Genomic DNA, 24,272 nt, shown 5'->3' on the forward strand with positions numbered 1-24,272 from the left:
CTTAGCTTTGTGCAAAGCCTAGGAAGGAAACACGGGGAAACAGCTGGCTATACCTGTCCAGTACCTCTAAAACTCACAAATTAGCATCTATTTGGTTTGTTTATTCAGTAGAAAAGCAGAAGTGTAAAAAAAATTGTGGTTTAATTGTGGATTATATACGGAACTATGTCTTGGCCAGGTTTAGTGACTTACATGAGTATTGTCTTCACTGTGAGGTGGCCAGGCAATCAAGAAATAGTCCCATACATAGCTTTAAGGTTGTTATTCAGCAGATGCTAAGCTAAGCTAACCAGCTACCGACTATTATTTAACATGAATGTGAGTGGTATAGTTCTTCTTATCATTATACATTTTCATATCATCCTAAATAAATTAGTCAACATTTTATCAACAATTTAAAGTTAGTAAGAGAACAGCGAATTTAATTCCAGAGCATAAGCCATACATGCATTGTGTCCACGTTCAAAAATACACCATTCATTAAAAGTAAAAGCACTTACTTCACCAGGACGTCTTGGTTTGGTGACATCAGAGTCTGAGTCATTGCTTGAACAAACTGTGGCCATTTCAAACCGTTATCGCAATGAATGGCTGAGTAGTCCATGTTAATAGAACCTAAAGTGTGAGATAAATATACATACTTACTTGAATTGGTTGTGTTTTTTCTACTATGTTAAATAAATCCTAACTTGGTTTTGGGTAAATTTGTTTTGGCGCCAAATGAATAAATATACATATATTTGCCCCGCATGTTACATTGAGCTTCATTGTAGCTGCCTAGCGACTTATTTACACCTTGGATTGCATCGACGTATGCATTTGATAGTTAAGGAAAAAAAATAAATGGTACTCACAGTTTGCTGGCTGAGTTGTGACATCGGGCCTGTAGTTCAAAATCCAGTAAAGCATGTGGAAATAGTTCTTTACCTCGGGCCACAGTTGAGTCTTCTCAAACTTTTCTCCCAAATTCACCATGAACAAGGAAACACTACAAGCAAAGCAAAGCACAACACTGTTGAGAGAGTGAAATGATACACGACAGCATAAAATGAGACATTGTGCACATAACATAAACACATCATTTGCCCAAAGTCTTTACTGGAACAAAATGTTGTTGGGCCTGGGCCTTAAACCTTAAAACTTTTTAGTTAAAGACACACGTGCTCTGGAATGAAGGCCTGCAGGTAAATCAATTCATCAATCATCATCAGCGTTTTCTCAAAACCTTTTTTGAAGAGTCCAAGTAACATCATGAGTGCTGTTGTCTGGCATCCAGTTCATCCAGTATTCTCCAATTAGCTTTGTCGCCAGTTTGTTCGAAAGCACACCAAACTGCACGCTGTTATTGTACAGCTTGTGCCACTGAGAGAGAATCATGGGAAGTGTCACGTTGTAGTCTTCTTGGTCTGTCAGGGAGCTGAATACGTCTTGAGCCTGTGGAAACATAATATTAGTATTTCTCTATAACATTAGATATTAATGTGTGTTCATGTATGGATCTGATGTTACAGACTTTCATATTAAATAGATTGTGTATATTTCTACATTACAGAACAAACCAACCCTAAAACAAAGACATTTGCTCCAACACAAAATACCCCAAAAACAACAAAGAAAAGTAAATAGTATTGCATTAAGTTGGAGGAGGACTCATAAATAATTTATTGTTTTTTACGCAATAACTCTTGCAGTTCAGTTAACTTTTACCTTCTGAACCAATGGCAGCCAGTCCATTAGTAGCGCTTGCTGTAGAGCGGAGCTGTTCTGACAGATCACTGATCTCCACAACTCGATCTTTATGCTTTCTGTGTTAAAGAGCCACTCAAAGGGACCCAAGAGATCCTCACATGTTGTAGGCTCAGAGAGATTCTAGTGAAACAGAGGCAAAACGCACCAACTCATGAGTGTTTGTTACCTTAATTATTTTCCATACAATCATCAAAAACCTCAAACATGTCATGCCCTGAAATGTGTTTCCCAAAATGAAAACACAGGAAATGAAATCGTCACAAGTCAAGGTATTACAAGGCACAAATTCTGTCAGCGGAGAAGTTGTTCATTGTCATAAAGGAATTCTTGCACATTGTTTCATAATAAAGCTTTTAACAATGCTTGGTTGCTCAACATGCCCTTTATAAAATAACAAGTGAGCCAGTATTAACTAGAATTCAAAGTAAGATTTAGTTATCTTGAATTTTTGCAACCTGGGTCTTGTTTTCGCAGTTTTAGCCCTCTTTTCTTGTTTCACAACTATGGTAAGTAGTATAGTTTGGAAACTGCTTCAACCTGTCTTCCAACCCGTCTGATTGACTGTGCTAGTGCCCAAGCCTGCTGTCTACGTCTTGCTGCCAGGCCACATCTGAGCAATGACACAAAGCTGTTATGAAACTATGATGCATGAAACCACAAAAGTATGTTAGGAGATTACTATGAAAAGGCTTTTGTTCAGTTGGAACACTACCAGCATACCTTCGGAATCATTTCGATAATTTCCATCACATTGTCCAGGACATGACCAATCCAAACGCTTGCCTCAGACTGGTTTGTCAGCAACGTTAGATAAGTCATTTGGAGTTGATCAGCATCTTTCAGGACACTGGCCATCATTTCTGCAAACCAGGGGGAGTATAGGACACACACACACATATATACATATACATATATATATATATATATATATATATATATATATATACATATACATATACATATATATATATATATATATATAAATAAAAATATATAAAAAACAAAGACAGAGCTAGATCCATTGACTACAGTTATATTCTGTGATATGCCATGAAACAAAAATACATTTTCAACACATTTTAAAAAAGAAATCCACCTTCGGACACTGTTATGTCACCACTTATCACACAATTTCTGTTGAACATTACGTCCTAGGGAGTTGTTTTATTTAATGAAGTGTTATAATTTTCCTTTGTGTGTGCGTATCCATTTCCGTATAATACCTCCTCTATCTTTCATCAGTCCCCTGAGAAAGGGTGTGAACTTGTTCCATTCACCACTGGGTCATATTTTACACAAACTCCCGGTAGAGAAAACAAAAAAGAAAGTCATACTACACTGAACGTAATAAGTCCTGTGAATGTCTTAACTTTTAGATTTAATCTTTCTGTTCTTGCTCTTTCATTGTAAGAGCTGGTACCGAAAGGTTTTCTGGCAAAATCTATTTTATTTTATTTTACAAGAAAAAATTTAACAAAGCTCTTTTTAATAGTTTTGAAAAGCCTATCTTTTTCACTAAGGCTTCAATGTGAGCAGGATGTGTTGTAGTCTTACCTTCAACAGTATCAAGGGCCAGTGTTGCTGACTTCATGGACTGAAAGCCAGTTCTGAGGATGCTCTGGACAACCAGATCCAGCTCTGGCACAATTTCTATAATCTCCAACACCACTTGACCAACCCCTAAAAACCTGCAAAAGTACAAGGCGAGACCCAAAATACCGTACAAACTGTTCAGATTAAAGTGGACGATAGACTTTGTGTATTAGTTCTCTGATATTTTGACTTAAGAAAAAAAAGGTTAGGCTAATTTCAGATGGTGAGGTTGAGAAAGCCAAACAGGTAAGAGACAACACAAGGTGGTTTCCAGTTTGTTATTTTAAGTACAACATATTAAATAAGAAGCATAAGTATAAAAATGTGTTTCAACATTTCGATGAAATACATCTCCTGAGCGATTTCCCAGAAGAAAGGTTAACTTTGCTGTTTCTAAACAAAAATAAGAACCTGCCTGCTAATAAACCTTTCAACTCCTTCCACTTGTCTGAATATTTGTATGACATTCAGAAAGCCTTTTCAGGTGCTTCAATGAAATTACATTTTTAGTTTTTGCAGCATTTAAAATAAGCCTCATTGCCTCATTAGCAATGTACGGTAGTGTACTTACAGCTCCTCGTCAATGTGTTGTGGTTGTGTATCTACGCTACGCCGGGTCCTCGTGATGTCGGAGCCTCCTTGTCCTCCGGGGTATACATCTCCCATCACACTGTGCAGGAGCCCTTTGGCGAAGGACAGATCATGTGGAGCAACATTCTTACTCCATACCAGGAGAACCTGGAAATAATATAGATTACATATAGGAGGAGAAGGTATGCTGAATAAGATTTGCAAAATCAAAATCATTTTACGTGTACAAGAACTCCTGTCTCTTTCTGTCTGCCTCTAAACAATAATCTCTACATATTCACATTTTGATTGGACTTGTTGTATTTATGTTTCTCGACTGTTGCAGGGCTTTCTTTTGATGTTATATTTCCTCTTACTATGTTTAATGTCATGCACCAAAATAAAAGGCAAATTCCTTGTATGTGAAAACCTGCTTAGTAGTAAACCTGATTCTGATTCTGTTATGCCAGCATTAGATTGCTAATTGTTGTCCGGATGGCTGTCTGAGCGAGTTCACAGAGTGTTACCTAACAGCTTCTGATTGGGAATTATCTCATCAAAACACATCTACCATACTGGCAGTGCTAATTGGATGTCTTTAAGGTTTCTTTTCCCCAGGTGCGATCTGGGAGTCGCAGTTGCTTGTTGCTATGGCCAGCAGCTTTCTTGCGGCCATAGACTAATCATTTGGCGCTCTCTGAATCTAATTAGAAGTGAAGGTGGCCCTGGAGAATGCAAATTAAGAGCACAGACAAGATACGTGAAAGAAAGTATGAGTGGGAAGTAAAATAACACCCACACGCATCAAGAAGGTGACTCATTTCTGATATCTGCGATTCTTGCTCTTGATAACATCATTCTAACCTACCTGCTTTGCCACCTTGTCAGGGCTGATCCAGCCCAGGAGCATGTCCACTGTCCCTGTACTGCACGCTGTTGTTAACCACCATGGCTTACTGCTGTTGCCACACAAGTGCAAACGCACCGTGTCTCCGTCCAATGTTAGGCCGAAAGCCTAGAGAAGGGAAGAGAATCACATAAATGTAATTAAAACGTGGTCAAACTGTTAATAAAGTAGTGACTCATTCATGGAATAATTATTACCACAAATAGTCACACAGTAGTCAAACCAGTGTTAGTAGTAGTCAAATTCATAGCTTTTGAAAATACACTTAGAATATATATGCGGGTAACACTCTCATATTGGTCCTTTAAATATGAAGCTACTGCAAAAAGATTGTAAGCTTAGCTTAGCATTAAGGCTAGAAACATTGGTAAACAGCTAATTCAGCCTGGCTCTGTCCAAAAGGTGCAAACAATCCAGCCGGTTGGGTTTTGTTATCTTTAAATCGGTGCCAGGCTAGCAGTTTCCCTCTGTTTCTAGTCTTTATGGTATCGCTCTTCTTATCTAACTCTTGGTGAGAAAGTAAATGAGAGCAATTCCCAAAATGTTGAACTATTCTTTTATATTGTCAGTTCAACTTGACTTTCCTGTCAATAGCCTCATTTGCTCTGCCAGCATGTGGTCTCAACCCACATGCTGGCAGAGTGGGTTGAGACCAGTTTGGCAACCCTGAAGATAGAGCTGCTGCAATTTTATTTTAGCCTTGACATTTACAATGTGTGATATGAAATTACCCAAATTTAATTAAGGCAAGGCATCTAGTAAAGATTGGTATCATTTTTTGGTTACCACCTTTTATTTTCATAGCGTTAAGAAAGGCATGCCGTGTTATGTCTATTTTTTGATGACAGTCAACACGTACCTTGTCCAGTGGTATTTTGACCTCTTGTAGAACACGTTTTACCATTTCACTTAGTGAGTCATTCTGCAACGTGACAACCTCTCCAAGGGAAATGGACACATCTAAGCAGAATCAAATCACGGGGTCAGATGTTACATTCCAATGGCATTGTGGCTTCCAGCAACAGGACTTCATGACTTTATTGTGACTCAGCATTTTAAGAAATTATACTGTAACATTAAGGTATATTAAGTAGCCTTATCAGTGGTGAATGTATCTGCATATTTATAAAAAAGATATAAATCTAATATACATTATAGCCATTAAATAAAAAAATAAAAAACACCCTGAAATGTGTCACGTCTTTGTGGCTGATATATGGTATGTTCAGTACAGCTGATGGAAAGTCACCTTTGCCAGGCCAGTTTTGAGCATAGTGGATCAGGTTGATGCCTCCAGCAAGGAGTGGGTGCGCCGCGGAAAGTGAGGCATCGGCTTCAGGGATAATGCTCTGGATGACATGCAAAGCACTAGAGAGACCACGGGGTGAAAAACATTTAGTGCCCAAAACAAGACAGAATCTGCAGCAAACTTTTGACAAACTAATGATTAGCCAAACATATCCTGTTCTTTAGATCGCTGCTCTAAATCCTTAAGTCTCAGATATTGTGGGTTGCAAACAGGGCTGGACCTGGGGTTTATTTATTTCTAACCTGGAATGCATTTATACCAAAACAGCCAATAGCGTATGGGTTACACATATAAATGTTTAAACCATAATATGAAACTAAAACTTCTGTCTAGCAGCTCTTTAAAGTCAGGTGATTCACTTCACGTAATCACTTCAAACTATTCATTAGGAAATGCTTAACCAATAGAATATGAAGCAAACAGTAAAGTTGAATACAGGATTTACAAACTGTTTAAATGAGCCATGCTAACGGTGGACTATACCATAACACTGATAGACAACGTGCCTTTATCAAATATTTAGTATAACACAGCATACTTCTACTATTCCCTTCATATGTTTTTTTTTTCTAAACTTACTCAATAAATAAACACCTTCATAGAGCTTCTCTTCATTCATTTTTTGAATTTCTCCATCATTGAAAGTACATCACCTCTGTATGTTGGTGAGTAGACCCTCTGCACTGGCCAGTACTTGGTCCCCAGAACCAGAAGAGAAGAGCTGGGGAATAGCTAGAAGGTCTTCCCACAGTGAGGTCTGATTTTGCAGCTGATCGAAGACCAACACCGCAGCCCCAGCCAGTGTCATCATCTCATCTGGTTTTGTCAGCATCAGATCCATCAGTATCTGACAACCAGAGTCAACAAAACAAATGTGACTGCACCAGTTTGAACTTAGCCTCATCCCACTGTCCTGATAAAAACAAGCTGATAAATGCATGCAAACAAACAGAAACACACACCTGGTTGAGTGTGTTGAGCGAGACCTCTAACACAGTGTTGTTGGACTTGCAGAAAGTGACCGCAGCATGGGAGAGGGAGTTGGCCGATGTTGTGTTTATCATGGGCAGCATCATTTTGCAGATGGCTCTCTTCAACAGGTTTGCTGACTCCAGCATTTTGTTCAAGGTCTCCTAGATTACAGTTATGCATTAAATGATGGTATTCATTCAAAAGGTAAATAGGTAAAATATTATTAGATTACAACACTATTGGCGATTATGCCTTCACATCACATTGTTTACAGTTCCATTATCAACTGTATCAATGAACTGTTAAAGAAATCAATTTACCATATACCATAGTATTCTCTAATAACGTACATATTGCAAGCTTTAGTTTAAAATATTGCTTTTCGTTGTTTTTATCCCATATTGCTGTTGGTGTTGTCATTTTAGAAGGCTTTGATGAGTGGCTTGAATACTAGGGATTAAATTGAATTATAATTGTACTTATACTTGAATCTTTATTGGCTACTGTGTCTATAACACCTTCCCAATTTTGCTAAAGCATAATGTCCTACCGCAGAGGAAGTTGAGAATTTGAAATCTTCAATGTCCTTCCACAGTGTCACGTATAAAAGAGGAAATAAAATAAAGGGAAATTTGAATTTTAAATGAGCCTTCCAGGCTTTCCTAAAAGCAATTTTTTTTGTCAGAGAATAAGGGATTCTCTACTCTTAACAATGACCGATTCAGAAGACACAAAACAAGAGTTCAATTCTATGGGACTTGATTAAGTAAAAAGGCTGTTCCTTATTCTCAGCAGTTTCGTTTTTCCCATTACAATACCCACCTGATTTCCCAGGAGAGTGGTATTCATGGAGTTCATGAGAGAGGCATTATTCAAGCTTCCTTGGTTAGATGGACCTATAATACAAGAACACACTGTTGAAAAACTGGCTGAATGTCAGTTACAGTAATGCCTAATATCACCTTATAATGCAATCATGAGAAGGGGCCGAAGTAAACAAAGTCCAAACTTTGGGTGCCAGTGTCAGAACAGTGTGTCTAAACTTAAATGGGGCTCCTTGACACAAAAATAAAATAAAGTACCCATACCCAAAATGTTGGTCAAGGCCTCAATCAGTGCTGCGGCATCCTTTCTGGAGTCTTTGGGGAGAGCAAATTTCATATCTATCCCCTGAATCAGTAAGTTTGACCTGTAATACAGAACCAAAGAGATCAGAGGAGGCAACATAAAAAATGCTCAAAAAAATATATTGTGTGATTTTTAACAGCATTCTCTCTTAAAGGATTTTTCCATAGAGGGTAGGTGGAGTGGAGATTTGTGTAATCCATCCTTCATCAGAAGGTTGAGGGTTAGATAAAACATTTTAAGCATCTGGAATTCTGGAAAATTTCAGTGACAGCACAAGACAACTTACGAAACAAAAGTAGAGAAAACTATTCTTAGCCGTTTCCACTAACTGAACTATCTACAACATAGTAGACATGTTTCCATAAATAGAGGTGCCTGTAGTTCCCTTAAGTTTATGCAACTCCAAGTGTTTACAGGACAATACAGTACAAAAAAGAAAAGAAAAGTTATCAGTCATCTACTACTTAATAGTAGATAAAATAAATAAAACGGCTATTCTAAAAAAAGATGTTAATTTATATTCAGTTTTTTGACTTCCTTTCCACCACAGGAGAATGTGTGTTGTTGGTAAATTTCCATGATCACGCTCACTAATTATCTCATGTGATTCTGCTGTGGTGAGGTGTGTCCCTCCTTTGTGACTCACTCAATGGTCCTCTGCACACACACCTTTTCATATATATCATATGACACCAATAGAGCCACCACAGACTTGTTTACGACATTGACGTATAATTAAGCAGTATAAATATTACAAATTAAAATATTAAAATATCATCAATATTTGTTTTTTCTGCAGTACAGGTCAGAAAATAGATCATGTCCAATATGTACAGCTGAATGGGAGTACCTCGCATCCCTTGAGGTCTTCATAGTTGACTTTAATGCAGCTGGGTCCACAAAGCTTGATTTGTTTTGACAGTTGCTGTCTGTGTTGCACATGAGGGTCTGCAGGAAAGGGAAGAAGCCTGCGCTGGGTAGGTTTCGGGGTCTCACAAAACCTGGAGGAGACAATATTAAAGTTGTTGTTGTAGTGAGGATGCTTGAAAACACCGCCTCCATTATGAATTGTTTGAAAATCCCAGAAGACCATGTTCTTAATTATGTCCATTTGGCAAACAAAAGTATTTCATTGGAACTACTTGAAGTGAGTTACAGGTCAAAATACAAGCCTACATATTACATTCAAGTCAAGGTTATATCATTAACGATATGTATGGAGTGGGAAAATATCATAAACACAACTAACAGCAATGTTACCAAGACGTTGAAAGGGAAACTCATGCACCAGAATACACTGAAAAGTTGCACATTTTCTTGGAGGAGCTAAAATGTTTGTGTGAATTGGCCCAATTTGTTATTCTATGTTTGACAAGATGTTGGCATAAATACTTGCCTAACCCGCTCCTCCTTTTCCGCTCTAGTATTCGGTACCCCTCCCTCCCTATACACTCTCCTCGTCTCCTCTACGTAGGGTCCTGGGGGGGTTCGCCATGCCCAGGTGCTATGGCGAATTCCCTATCGAAGCTCTCCACAACTCATTCGGCTAATCGGACGAGCTACACAAAGTTCAAGCCTTGCGTCTCAATCACATTTACCTTCAATAAATCTGTGAACCGCTTCTATTCGATGGTGTGGTCCTTGCTTGTGAAACAGTAGTCGATGAAGACATTATGAAGCGTAAAACATATAAACTAAGATTGAAGAACTGAATTACATCAGACCTCAAGGTTCACATACATTCAACAAAAGGGAACAACTCTGTATCCATACATTCAAATTAGAACTGCAGGAGGCGCTAGTCTAATAATGTGATCTATTTTGTACTTTATTAAATCACAATGAAAACTAAAACCTAGGAAGGTGCTAATGTTATATGTCAGCACTTAAGAGCAATACTGTTCAACAATAGCAAAAAAAACATTATTTGATGTCTGAATATATTTGTTTCAGTAGTTTATCATTAGTCTTCAACTTTCACTTTAGCACGTGCCTCTAAATACAACAAGGACCATCTAATGGAAAATAGTTATGGTATGTTTCTGTAATGATCACAAGGAATGATTTATTAGCACTAAATAGTTCTGTGTGTTTGTAATTCGCAACACTATACTACCTGATTCAAGATTACTGCTGGTCATTCCACAGAATAGTGGAAGGGTAACTGGTTACAATTAATACCAGAATTAAGGAAGGTATTCCTTATTACATTGTTCATTTTACCGAGGTTGTATGTAATGCAAAAACTACACACTTTATTACTCTTGGCAGGTGCATTAAATGGCGACGCTGTTATTAAATTATTTTTTTGAAGATTGCAGCCAATGGGCTTAAGAACCTGACTTACTGGTAAGTGAAAGGCTCGTGGAGTATTGCATTCTCGGCCCCTCCTTACGTCTACAAGCAAATACTCAACTCTGATCTGTTTTTGTAGATGGCGACACAAAGGCAGACATGTGTATTTAACGCTCCCTCTTTAAGCACATTTACCCACACATATTGCAGATAAATCAATGTCCTCTCAGTCAACTGCATTTCAAAAATAAAAGGAATACAAACTCCATGTCAACAGTGTGGGGATAGGCTCTGATCTGAAGAACTATTCATGTTTCAGTTGGAATTTTCAGTTGTATATTTTGATTGTGCAACTGGAATGTTTAAGTGGCTAGCTGCAATCCTTAAAGATGCCAAACAAAAATCCTGCAGTTCAGGTCCAGTTATATTGTGTTAATGCAAACTTTTTTCAGTTGTTGCTTTACTCATTGTGAAAAGAAAGATATCATCAGACTCATTTAATGACATGATTCAAATGTTTTTAAGTCAGCCAAGACATCTTTACTGTAATACATTGTAGTGCCAGGGCAGCTTAGGGGCTAATTCGGATAGTCAGGGCTGTGATTTATTTACAGTAGTTGTTGAGATCTCTATTCTGGTTGCTTGCAGTTTATTTAGTTTGTAAAGCATCATCAATTTGTAATTGATTGCATAATAGAAAGACTATTGACATTGGATATTACACTTACATGTCTCTTTTGTTATTGGAGGGAAGTTTTTGCGGGCCACAGCAATGACGATGAAGAGGATCAGAGGCCAGAGGATCAGAGTCACAGACCATAGCTAAAACACAAGATATCATAATCAATTTATGAAGTATCCCATGGTTCAATACTTCTGACATTTGGAGGATCCCGTCAGTACAGGTGCTGTTGTTTATGAAATGTTGTTATTCTTTATGGAATTCAAATTATAGCACTTTAATGTCACTCACTGGCTGTCTGATGACTGCCAGCCAATTCTTCCAGAGAAGAAGTTTCAGCTGCCGGAAGAAAGCCATCAGTAGAGGAGGCTAAAATGAAGACAAAACTTATGAGAAGGGTCCATCCATCCGTCAATAAGCTATACATGTATACTGCTGTGTATCAGCATGGTTCCATTACATAATGTATATATGTAGTTTAGATGTTAAATTATTTTTTTAAGCCATCATGGACATGATTACAGTAGTCTAATAATCCAGATATAACAGATACATATCTAGTGCCATAACCTAGAGATATAACATAAAGAATACAATTCTTGACTGACATTAATCGTATTTAACTAGAGGTGGCAAAGTTTGATAGCTCATCACGAATCCACATAAAGTTACGTCTGATTGACAAAAAGATGACTTAATTCTTAATCGAATAATAAAAGATACAAATGAACCATTTAACCTACCTGGTTTCGTCTGTCCTCTTAACTGGTCAAATGGTTTGTTGTCTGAGCATTATGCCCTTTCCATTAACGTCAGTCGGTTTACGGGAGTAAACAGAGTCGATTCACGTTCACAAACAAAAACAGAGTGACGCAGCAGCAGTACCTGCAAAGGACAAATTAACCACAGTCTTTCCGCTCTCTGTTCCTTGAGTTTATGGGAGTCGCAACACCTGTGCGAGACAAATTAAATCTGCGAGGAAGGGCGTGTGCTAAAGGTGCAACCTTCCTGCTCGAGACAAAGGAGGGGCGCAGCACTCCTGGCAGCAGCTGCAGGCCTACAACGTACCGGTGTCGGGAGGGACACGCTTTGACGGGGGAACAGACTTTCGACACAGCACCTGTTAACAGTAACGGGATGTGACAGGAATGATACAAGTTTATATTAGGATTACACTAAATAAAGACTAATTATGAGGTTTTTCATATAGTGATTAAGATTACCAATCATGTTAAAAGGTTATAAAACAGGCATGGACAATTTGTTCGACAAGGGAGAGCATCAAATTAAAAGGGACAGGGCAACGCCAAGCATCACATTACAGTCAATTACCCAGGTTTGGAAGATGTTGTGGAGGGTTTCAAAAAAAAATCACGGGGGTTCAACAGAAAAGTAAAAACAATGCATATTCATCTCCTATGTTGAGAGGACAAAGACAAAATAAATCCAAGATATGCCAACAGAAAAATAGTAATGTAACAAACAAAAAGCATATAATATAAAGAGTTAAGATTAAAAATCTAAATTGATACATATACCAGTGACATGCGGTGAGGTCCATGGCTGGTGAGGCACTGACTCTTTCAGAGTCATACTTACAAATATATGAACCCAATAGAGTAGCTCAAATCACCATTCAATTGGCAGCTTGCACATTGACTGCTGGTTGTTTTTCATATCAGCATTCTTTACACACACATAGGTAAAGTACATATTTGATTCCACCGGGGGCGTGTGCGCCGCGATCCGGCAGTCAATAGTGTTTTATTTTGAAAAATTACCGGATGCTCTATCCCTTATCGGTGTCTGACTTCCTGTCTGGGTCGATCTGCTTTGTGTAGCTTGACGCGATAAACCCGAGCCGTGGGCTCTCGCACGCCCCCTTCATTGAGGCAGAGGTAGTGTTTGCCTCCCCTCTGTGCTTTTTCACTGCGGTTTAATGTCAGATCAGCAAGACTAAATATGAATCTACACAGGCGTGAAATACAGTCCCTATTCTATGTAAAGAAAGGACATATAATAAAAGTGTCTAAAGATATTAGTGTGTGCAGGAATGAGACAGAAAAAGACACGCACTCAACCCAGTTTGTGAGGAATTGCGCAATCTGAGGTGAGGCACAGCTCGTCGCTGCCTCACCTCACTGTCTCCTCTCTGTTTGAACAGGACATGCGCTAATTCAGCGATTTTGATTATAAAAATGCTTGAAATGATTGGAATCATACAGAAATTACATTTATAGCACAGATCAGTAGAGACATATTAATATTTGTTTTATTTTATCATTATTTGTTTTTTACTTTTCATGATGACCGCACCTCCCTGACATATACAGTACACAAAACTAGAGGAGAGGGGTGAAGATTTCAGCCAGAAAAACCAGCCCTCATATCCTGTGTGAGTGCAGGCCTTCATACATATCACTGTTGATACAAACAATGCTGAATGACGTGACATTTTCCATTTAGAGTAGAGCCTGGACTTCCTGACTGAGCAAGAACTTTTACCGACAAAAGACAAAAGTAAGTAAACTCCTTTTATGACAGTAACCTATTCTTTCCATTATCAGACACTTGGGCAAAACAATAGACGCTTCTGGGTAGGACCAAACAAGAGCATAGATGCCATATGACACTGTTGTATTGTTAAGCATCAATGACAATTCCGATATCAAAGTTGTCCTACTGGTTTTCCATCTTGATAAGAACATGTGGGAGTAAAGTGTGGGAGCTGCTGGTAAGCATGAAGCAGTGCGAGTCTCTGACACGGGGAAACAATTAAGACTGCAGAAGCTGATCTACAGTCAGGAATAGAATTCCAACATGGCTCTGATAAGGGCTCTGAAAACATTTGGATTTTTATAGGATTAAATTGTAGTTTTCACAGGAATAGAGGAGGACCTAACAAATAATGTAAAAAGATACTTACCTTGTATTACGCTCACCACTATTGCACACATTTAGCGTACAAAGACATACCGAGCGATATGAGAAATCTCTGCTGCTGTTCTCAATGATACATCTTAATGTTGAATCTGGGGTTCATATATTTAAACTTTTATTTTGTACTTGACCTCTTTTAAGATACTGTTTAGTGAGTAGCCTGTACACATGATCAACAACACTCCCATTACTGGGAATTATACATTTCAGGGAATATTTCAATGACATGGATATACATAATCAGAATGTATTTAAATGATCTCATAATCGATTTTCTCCTTTGGTGGTGCAGGGATTCTGAGTAAGTACAAACACGACTAGATATAACCTCTTATGCAATGAAGTTTCCACATCATTTCTAAACTTCAGATGTTTACTTAATCTGTTAAAGATCAAGATAGATACAAAAATATAGAACAGCAAACTAACTTTGTTTTCATGTTCACAAATGTGTTGCCATGTATAAACTCTTCTGTGAAAACCTTTTATTCAACATCAAAACTACACAACTACTGTACAAAGCAGGTCCTGAGACGACGCCCCTTTCCAGACAGATTTGAATCAAAATGCGGGCATCCTCAGGAATGGAAAAAAAAAAAACAGAACAGCGTCATGGCTGGCTAGTGTTGACCAGAACCAGTGGCTCCTCCGTCGCATCTCAAATCCCTTCAGTGTCATTAGCAATAACACTATTATGGTCAATGCCACATAAAAATAGAAGAGGCTGAAAGAATTGAGCACCATTAAAGGCCACCATGACATCGTTATTCATGATGTCCGTCATATTTCCTACTTTTCCCACATCAGCAATATTGTAATGTAATCAAATAAAACTATTGTTAACACTGGCACTTTATAAACATATGAAATAAGGGAAGGAGCGTTATTTCACACAAACACTGATTGGTGGAAGCACAAGCATAAGGGACCTCTTTTGAACAAATTGTGAGCTGGGAATTGTTAGCTTCTTTCAGGTTCTCTATCTTAAAAAGTACCCGGTGGAGTTTTTGTTTTGTTTGATTAGTGTTTTGGTGAACAGATCCCCTTGTTGTTTGTATCATGTGCAAAGGCACAAGGGCAAATATGCAAGTGCACTAGAGTGAGGTGACGCAATACACTTACGCTAATCCACTGATCGACAGTCAGCGACAATAACTTGCTACGAAACTAAGTAATGTGCTTAAAAAAAGACAGTGAAGAAGAAGACTACTAGCAAACATGAATGAAAATATTGAAGGGAAATGCATTCACAAGTTATTTAGACCGAACAGTTACACACTTACACTTGGTAAGAAACAACTTTACGTTTTTACAAGAAAACTCCACAGGGTACCTGTAATTCAAAATGCATTGTCGTCATACTATGGTCACGATCTCAGAATGCTCCTTCATACTAATGTGGCGCTATCTTTGAAAAAACAAGTTATATATACAAACACAAAAGTAAAAGTGCTAAATTCCAAATTCGGAGCAATTCTATGATTGAGGGATTTCCTCCACACATCCATCAACATGGCGACAACTGAGCCAGCGGCTAGAAGCTAACGGGGCTAACGGCAAGACCTGTGCAACCGACGGAGACAGTGCTGACAGAGACGACAGCGTTAACCTGGGGGCTACGCTTCTGTGTCGACGCTGTGGGTGTGGGCGGTGTTATCAGTGGTAACCACTGTATGAGCACAGTGCAGATCGGTGGCAATTTGGGTACCAGTGGGCACACTGGCTCACGTGCACTAACATGCACGTGAGTCTGAAACCGGCTCCATAAACAAAGCACAGGGAAGCTTGGAATAAATTGACCTCATTCCCTTCTCAGAACGCTATTCCTCCACTATGTCTTTATAATAACTAGTTGTTGTTTGCTATATAGTGCTCTCAATTTCAAATTTAGCACTTTTAAAGTTTAGGTGCTCAACATCTTTGAATCTCACAAAAATGATAAAATGAGAATACTGCCATATAACGTTTTTGCTGCAGTCATTATAAAGACACTGTTCTCACCAGTGGTGTTGGTAATAAATATAAGACATTTTGTAAAATACCAGGCTGTCATGAAAGATTCACATTCAACATACAACCCCAAACAACTATTTGCAGATGTACTTGTTGAACATTACAGTAACACGTTTGGCAGCCGGGTCTTGGCCTTTTGAGCATACGGTTCAGTCACAGTGGTCACTACAGACCTGATTGCACAACTAAGTAAAAAATACACCCTAAAACAGTTAAAATATGTTGTGTATTCCATACAAATATATGTCACTTTTAACACTGCTTTCGGCACTTGCGTGTGTCGGGAAAGGGATTGGTCACATCAAAAAACTATTTTCCAGTGTGTGGGCTGTTCACATTCTTTTTCAGTGTCCCCACAGAAACGATTGTACGTAGCTTTGGGGTCAAAACCCAAGATCTCCCTCTCTTCATGGATCCGAAAAGAGAAGGTGGACACGGATGTTCCTATGAAGAATCTGAAAAATAAATAAATGAACACATAAAAACAAAAGGAAACAGTGATGCAACAGATACCAGGTACCTTGGAAAATCACATGAGCATGACACATGATGTCACATGGAAGTTGCTTTAACCGAATGTCACGGAGCAGCATTTTTTCCATGGTTAGGTATAATAATGACATGGGTGTGAACTATCTGCTGTTCAAACTTTCCAATTAGGCCAAGGGGTAAAATGCAATGACTGGTATAAGTGCTCAATAATTACTTTTGATTATTTAAATAAAATTCATCATCAACACATAAACTTCCAGTGTCTCAAGTCTGATTTATTCAAATGATCAAATCTGCACATTTCAATGATTACCTTCATAAAAACTACTTCATATTGAGCCCTATTGTTATTGATGTTTTTTTCTTAATGAACCTACACACAATACTCCAAAATGATAAAGCAAGGCGTGTCTACAGCCGCATTAGAAGCTCTGTGCGGCTGAACTTAAGCACAGCGGTGCTTTGAGCAAGATGCTAACATCAGCATGCTAACATGCTCAACTTAATCTTAGTTTAGTGTGCTTGCATGCTAACATGTGCTAATTAGCTTCAAACACAGAGTACAGCTGAGGCTGCGGAGTGTCGTTAGTTTTGCAGGTATTTGAACACAAACAAAGTACTGGACAAATGTATTTGTGCTGACGATTGTGCTAGATGAGTCTGGGGTTAAGTGAACGGCTACTAGTGTGGCTAACTTTTTTCAGAACAAATTTCTGAAGGTTGGATTATTTTCTGATACCATTATCTGATTAATAAACTGTCATGTTAAACATAATAAACTGTTATCTTAATCACCATGTAATGAATACTTGTTAAAAAAACATGACAGCTAGTTTACCTTGCATGGGCACATATCCACTGGTCAATGATGGCCACCCCTCCATCTTTAAAGAGCTCCAGGTCCTCCCTGGACGGTTCAAACCGCACCATGTCTGGCAACAACGCTTTCAGCTCCCTTAATTCTACAAAATGACATAGATTAAACAGAATTCTAAAGGCATGACTGTGCTTGTATTGTATATAAAGCATTATTATTATCATTATAATACACAATTCTTTTGCTATTGTGTCAATGTTTTAAATGGTTTTAGACCAGAAAACCTTTTCCCCAATTCAAAAAAAAAGAAAACATCATCACAAAATACAGTATATTGGCCTTTTAAAGAAACAAAAAAAATAGTCCTTGAATCATTCAAATGTACAATAAATCTTAAACTCTGAATGTGTCGGTATGTCATTACCTTCCTCATCTGCATCTGTCGCAACAAACACACTGTCGAGTTTATGCTTCTTCATCAAGCTGCGCATTCTTTTCACTGCCCCCTTAAGGCTTGGTACATCCTCTCTGTGACCCCAGATGAAGTCTTTCCTGCGTAGGTGGACCCCCAGATATGGACCACCTTTAGCTGATCCTAGCTTGATCTGAGGAGAAAATAAAGACACAAAACACCCCTCCCCCCTTTTAATTACTGCTTAAAATGTTATCATCAAAAGGCTGAAATTTCTATAAAAAAAATGCAAAGTCAAGGAATTCAGACTCAAATAGCGCACACAGATAAACAAACAGGTATTGAGAAGTAAAGGGTGTGATTGACTGATCTGATTTGGTGACATGATCAGCTCAAAAAATTTGAACAATTCTCACATACGCAAGAGCCAGGTCTTAAATGACGCACATGGTGAATACTGGCTAATCTACTGTACATTTCCACAGCCTCTAGTCCACCTGTACAATCACATAATCATGCCACACTCCGAAACACTGACTCACTTTCATGCGAGTCCAATCCTCACTGTATATGGTATGGTCTCTGTCATCTGTAGAGTTCAGGTACTTTTCTCTGAAGTCGTCTCCTATGAGTCTCAGGTGTTTGGCAAAAACCATGCTGCGGCGGGTCTACATCAAACACGGACAGTTGCAGAGATTCCCACCATCAGGTTATGGAAGAAATATCAGCAGAAATATGCCATCTAATACCTACACCAACATTACTCAACAATGTGTGATATTAGCCCGTTGATTGACTTACATCCCAGTAATCCTTTCCAGCATAGTGATCATGGAGAAGTGTCTCTGCTCGGTCAAGCATAACTGATCTGCAAAAACAGCGCGGCACAAACAAGCTTATCCATGACAGCATCATCAAGATCTAAGAGGAGTTCAATCTGTAAGCAATACCGCACTTAGATAACAATGAAGTCAAATCACATTTCAGCTGTTTACAAAGAGAAGAATAGAAGGCGCCGCTGCCCTTTTTGAGGATGTATGCTTAATACTCTGGATGTTTCAGCAAGAGACTGATAAGTTCAGAGACATATGATCAATTTGATGTTATATTGTCATCTTGGTAGTTTGTTAACTTAGTGCACAGTGGCATTGGTGGTGGTTAATAGCTCCAGATTAAAATTAACTTCAGTAGCTCTCCTGAAATATCAGCGCTCGATAAAGCCAGAGACCAATCATATGTTCATGTAGAAGCAGGTGCTTGTTCTCATGCTATAATTCAGCAAAGAAGGGAATACGGTTTAATGATAATCATTGGGCTCAACAGAACTGAATTCAACCACAGAACCAAAAAAAAAAAAAAAAAAAAGAATCATTATGATGTATCGACCCGCGGGCACATTTTATGCTTGACAAATTGGTGCTTGACAAAATGTCAACACACTGTGCATGCATGTGTATATATGATATGTGTTTTATATCAGCATGTTGCTCTGCAGACTCACGTCACTGTGATGTTTTTCTGAAGAACCGGGGCCATGATGGAGGCATGGCCTTGGGCTGATATACACGTTACGTTTCGAGCTCTCGTCTCCTCGTAGCCCCAAAACCAGCCCCTTGGAAACACAACGAGAAAAATGCAGTCACAGTTGGTGAAGGATGGAGAGGAGAGAGAGAAAGACAGACATGGTTATCATTAATACGAAAATACTGTGAATGTGATCCATGCTACTGCAAATGAGAAGAAATTGTGTTCGACAGTGTTTCTCTTTTCATACTTTGTGCTATAAATTTTCGTCTTCAGTGCATGTTGTTTTTTTGTACCTGTAGTAACCCTGTTTATCTTTGGAGTACATCAACTTGTCAATGCACGGCCGCTCATCAACTTTTTCCTCCCATTTCCCATCAGTCCATCCCTCAGCGTAGTTTTGCAGTACCAGAACCTGGTCTATAAATGGGCCTCCATTTTCTAGATCCGAGGGAAGAGAAAATACTGAGCGCTGCTGATTTAAAAAGTGGTGACTGCGCCTTTTAAAAAAGAACAATTAGTATTGATTGAAGCTTAAAAAAAATACTCAATTATTTTGAAAATATATAAATGTAACTGTAGTCTGGGTCACCAAGAGGAAAAGCTCACCAGCGATGAATTCCTCATACTCGATGACGGGCACGTTGACCTGCAGGCTAGTGAGGCTGAAGAACTCCCCCCACGGGATTCGCATCTGGTGGACGTTGGAGCTCTGCCAGTGGTAGAGACGACCCCATGGGGGCAGCACCAATACCCAGTCGTCCCCCTCCTTCCTCAAAGTCTTCACCAGGGAGGCCATGCGGATATAGACGTCTCTCCGCAGATTGAAACCCTCCGGTGGGTTCACGTCGTACAAAAGGTACCTGAGACAACAAAAGAGGACATGAGGACAAGCTCTCTGGTCAGCGAACAAAAGAGTGAAGGCTATGAAACCTAGCATATTCAGTAATAAAGCAACCGTGAGCCAATTTAACACGGATCACGATACGATAGTCATCTGTATAACAAAAGCAGGGCTATATTTGTCATAGCTGACAACTTGTTTACTCTAGAACCTTTGGAAAGCCATAATTTAAGGCTTTTAAGAAATCTATTCCTTCTAATTTATGGTTTAAATATATATAGGCTATATGTGGTTTAAACAGCCTCGTCTTATCCAGGCAGTTCACATGGTGTGCCAACATTTAAGAGGTGGTTTGTTGATGGACCTGGATAATGAATACTGTCCGACAAGAAATCTAACATATTCTAACGATGCCACAGACAAAATAGAGCCAAGACATGACAAACAGAGATGTCAAAGAGGAGAGAGAAGCGTCACAATTGCATGTATAGTTGTATTATGTTGTAAATGGTTAAAATAATGCCATGGGCAATGTATTTATTTTCTATTTATGTGGTCTCATTTGCTGCTGTTTTGTTTTATTTTTTTGTCATAAGCACAATTACATTGTATCCTTATTGCAGGCGTTAACTTAAAGTGAAAAACATGCATTGTGCAAATTATTGGCGGAACAATGTAAAATGTTGGTAATACACGTTTTAAAGACATTGAAAGCTCCATTGTTCGTAGTCAGTTCTTATATGGAAACTACAGCAAGCATTTCAACCCGCCTTACATTAACAAACCACATTATCCCAGTGTTACTCCTACGCTGTAAGGGATGGGAAAAAAAGGAGATTCTGGTGCTGCTTAACGAACCATTTATACGCCGAAATTAAACACGACACAATGCTATCTTGCACATTGTATTGAGAGATAGTTCTACTAAGAGTGTGTGGTTCTTATACGCAATAAATCATTTAACTGACATCTTTTTGAATGGAGTCAGGTGACGTTACGCCTTTATATCCCTCATTAACGCTGCAGGGCTTAACGACACAAGCGGCCAAGCCTGGCAAACGGGATTAGAAAGTGAAGACATACAGCCTTAACAGGTTAAGAGTGTAACGTACGGTAAAGCTGTAACGTGCACATACACACGACCATCCCACCGTTAGCATAAAGTCATTCTGCTAGCTAACAGTGACATGACATGTAAACTCACCGTAGATCCCTAGCGGCAGCGATAGGTACGGTAGCCGTGTGGCTTGCACTGAACACATTGTCAGCGTTTGCTATTTCCAATGCTGCAAAAGCGACGAAAATCGACGAACACAACGCAGTAAACGAATAGATTGAAGCAATACATACAACTGGTATATGCACTGCTCTGTGCGCCATATTTCCTCAGAGCCACGCACTTCCGGAAGGGGGAAAAGCGTCTGTACAGTTGCCGAGCAACCAGGAGGGACGTGTGTGCTCAAAGAAATGTGATAGCGAATATATTTTAATCAATGACAAACAACCCAGCTAGATTTTCACGAGTTATTAGCCTAAGAAACCACCAAGAGAATAAATGAAATTAATTAATGAAAATTAAAACATTATTACAATACAATAATAATAATAATAATACAATAAAATACAATAACAGGCTTTTTTTCCACAGACATGTTACATCAGAATAAGCACAGATGAAAGTAATAAAATGACTGATGGCTGAATTTCACTTAGCAGCTTTGGTTTTAGGGTCCTGCTATGTGCATGCCGGCTATCCGTCGTCACACGAAGACAATACAGTCCAAGCTTCGCCGAAACATCTGCAATGATCCCATGTGACCTGAATAAAAAAAGGAACCTTGATACAGATTCGGTCATTCTGCATGTTGAGGTACAAGTCTGCTTCCTAGCTGTCGCTGAGAACACATCACTAGAGCAATCACACATAAAAGACCACACCAGACAATCTACATTAAATATCTTTGGGTGTTTCGAAAGTCTACTGGTCAAATTAATCCATTTACATTGGATATAACAAATAACTCTAAATGTAAATAAATAAAACTGATCAGATCAGATCAATTGTTCTATTTTCATGCCCTAGCATCTTACCTTTTAGCAGACAGTGGCGCACCTTCTCAGCGTCATACCGTAGACCTGTGCTGTTGGTGAAGTTTAGTGGCATTTAGTGGAACTTCATCCCCTTCTCATTCACTTCCAAGGTTGTGGGGCACCACGTATGGTTAGGTACCTGATGTTGAAATGAATGTCATCCATACAAAGGATAAATATTTGGATTTGTTGATATTTTGCCTTACTTTGCTTGCTAGTGTAGAGTCTGTATTTTCACCGTGGAGCATTTAATACAGACAATCAGCCACAGCAATGAGCTATTTCTTTTGACTGGTTAGTAGTTACAACACATAAATGAAGTATTTTTGATGAAGCTATTGAGCCTATATGTAGGCAGATTCCAGATTCTATGATAGAGTAGGTATCAGGGTTTTTGTGAAGATTCTAGAGAATATAGGTTGGGAAATTGACTTCCTTGAGACAATTACCTGTGTCTAAGCAATGCCCTGTTGCTTGGATGGACTCAGGCCTGTCGCCATTAAAAACCATGAGTATAAACTGCAGACAGTAGATGCCCAGGTCCAACAGTGCCCCCCCTCCCAACTTCCTCTCAGCCAAGCGAGGAATGTGGGTGAGTGCAGCCCCCAGATCAGCCCTCACCATCTGAACATCCCCCACTTCACCCTGGCCCAGCAGTCTCCTCACTTCACGGGATACAGGAAAGAAACGTGTCCAAACTGCCTAAACAGAGAAATGGAATGGTTCAGACAGGTGAAGGTGAAAGACACTGTTGTCTTCAGCTGTAGTGATGAGTTCCTGCACTTCCCTTGAATTCATGGCCAGAGGCTTCTCAATCAGCACATTCTTTCTGGACTTCATGAAGAGCTTGCCAGTACTCAGGTGGTGAGGATGGATGGTGCCGATGTACACCACATCTAGATAGAAGGGGAAAGAGTCTATGTAACACTTAATCTATCCAAGTAGCGAATGTGTGTAATGTAGAATCCACTACCAGCATTGGAGCTGGTTGAGTTTCAGTGAGTGGCCTAAAGACACTTGAGCAGAGAAGAATTTGTTGATTCTATTTAGACCAAACACTATGCCATACGGTGACAGAAGCACCCATTGATGTCTGGATCTTTCGCCAACTCATCATAACTTCCATATGCTTGAGGGATATTGTGCTTTTTGGCTAATTCTTTGGCATGCTGCAGGTCCCTCGCTGCGACAGCCACTATCTGAGGGAGAACACATCGTTTTACTAATAGAGTATTTATGTACAATCATTTATACTTAATGCTTGTTTACCAAAATACAAATATAAATGAAAATGTGAGCAGAATTCTGCTGATGAATGAAATGCAGGCGCAACCATAATTTAACGCTTGAGTAAAGCAATGAACCTAGAGAGATAATTTCAGTTATTACCCAGTGCACTTCTGTACTCCATGCTCATACAAATGTACTGGGTGTGGTGTTGCAACATAACAATGTCTAATTGCACGTGTGAGAAGTTAATGAAATGAGCATCTACAAATTTCCTCTTCCTTGTACATTGAGTGGTTTGTTAAAAGACACCTCTGTGTCGGCAGAGACGGGGCCACACTTTGAAGTTAGACTAATGGAAGCAGTGTTTAACTGCTATTCAGAGGATAACACACTGATATACTAAGAGTTAGTCCACAGTTAAAATGCAGTTTAAGGGGAGTTATTTATTTCCTTTGTGACGTAACGTACTCGCAAGGAACATGCGAGTACGCATGTTCCACTTTATGCAAGATAGCCGTGTAACGTAACATTCGCTGAAATATACTTTGTCAAGTGTTAACTCCTGGTCTTCGGGGTTCAGGGTCCGTAACGCAACCGAGAAGTCATGACTAATTTTTAATCAGTGGTGGAATATAACTAAGTATATTTGCTTAAGTACTGTACTTATGTACACATTCAAGGTACTTGAGCAAAACATTTGACAT

At 39.0% G+C, this 24,272-nt stretch overlaps 2 protein-coding genes and 1 pseudogene across 2 annotated transcripts in view; all 3 read right to left on the reverse strand.

The window, feature by feature from the left end:
- abca12 (ATP-binding cassette, sub-family A (ABC1), member 12) overlaps positions 1-544 on the reverse strand; it is a 51,289-nt gene extending 50,745 nt beyond the window's left edge. Inside the window, exon 1 of the mRNA XM_068733996.1 lies at positions 501-544. Coding sequence (XP_068590097.1) covers positions 501-544 — 44 coding nt within the window. The remainder of the gene's footprint in view (positions 1-500) is intronic.
- Positions 545-14,608: 14,064 nt separating this feature from the next.
- Positions 14,609-21,689, reverse strand: pofut2 (protein O-fucosyltransferase 2). The gene is made up of 9 exons (XM_068702791.1): positions 21,452-21,689; positions 20,013-20,266; positions 19,700-19,844; positions 19,381-19,491; positions 18,681-18,747; positions 18,422-18,547; positions 17,892-18,072; positions 17,489-17,612; positions 14,609-16,613 (listed from the first exon to the last, which is right to left on the reverse strand). The coding sequence occupies exons 1-9, from the start codon at positions 21,625-21,627 to the stop codon at positions 16,460-16,462; spliced, it is 1,338 nt and encodes a 445-aa protein (XP_068558892.1). The 5' UTR covers positions 21,628-21,689; the 3' UTR covers positions 14,609-16,459.
- Positions 21,690-22,100: 411 nt separating this feature from the next.
- Positions 22,101-24,178, reverse strand: LOC137889953 (trans-1,2-dihydrobenzene-1,2-diol dehydrogenase-like; annotated as a pseudogene).
- Positions 24,179-24,272: the final 94 nt, after the last annotated feature.

This window comes from Cebidichthys violaceus, unplaced genomic scaffold, assembly GCF_023349555.1.
Source record: "Cebidichthys violaceus isolate CVI_PGR_0920_01 unplaced genomic scaffold, fCebVio1.0.p SCAF_11, whole genome shotgun sequence".
Lineage (NCBI taxonomy): Eukaryota > Metazoa > Chordata > Actinopteri > Perciformes > Stichaeidae > Cebidichthys > Cebidichthys violaceus.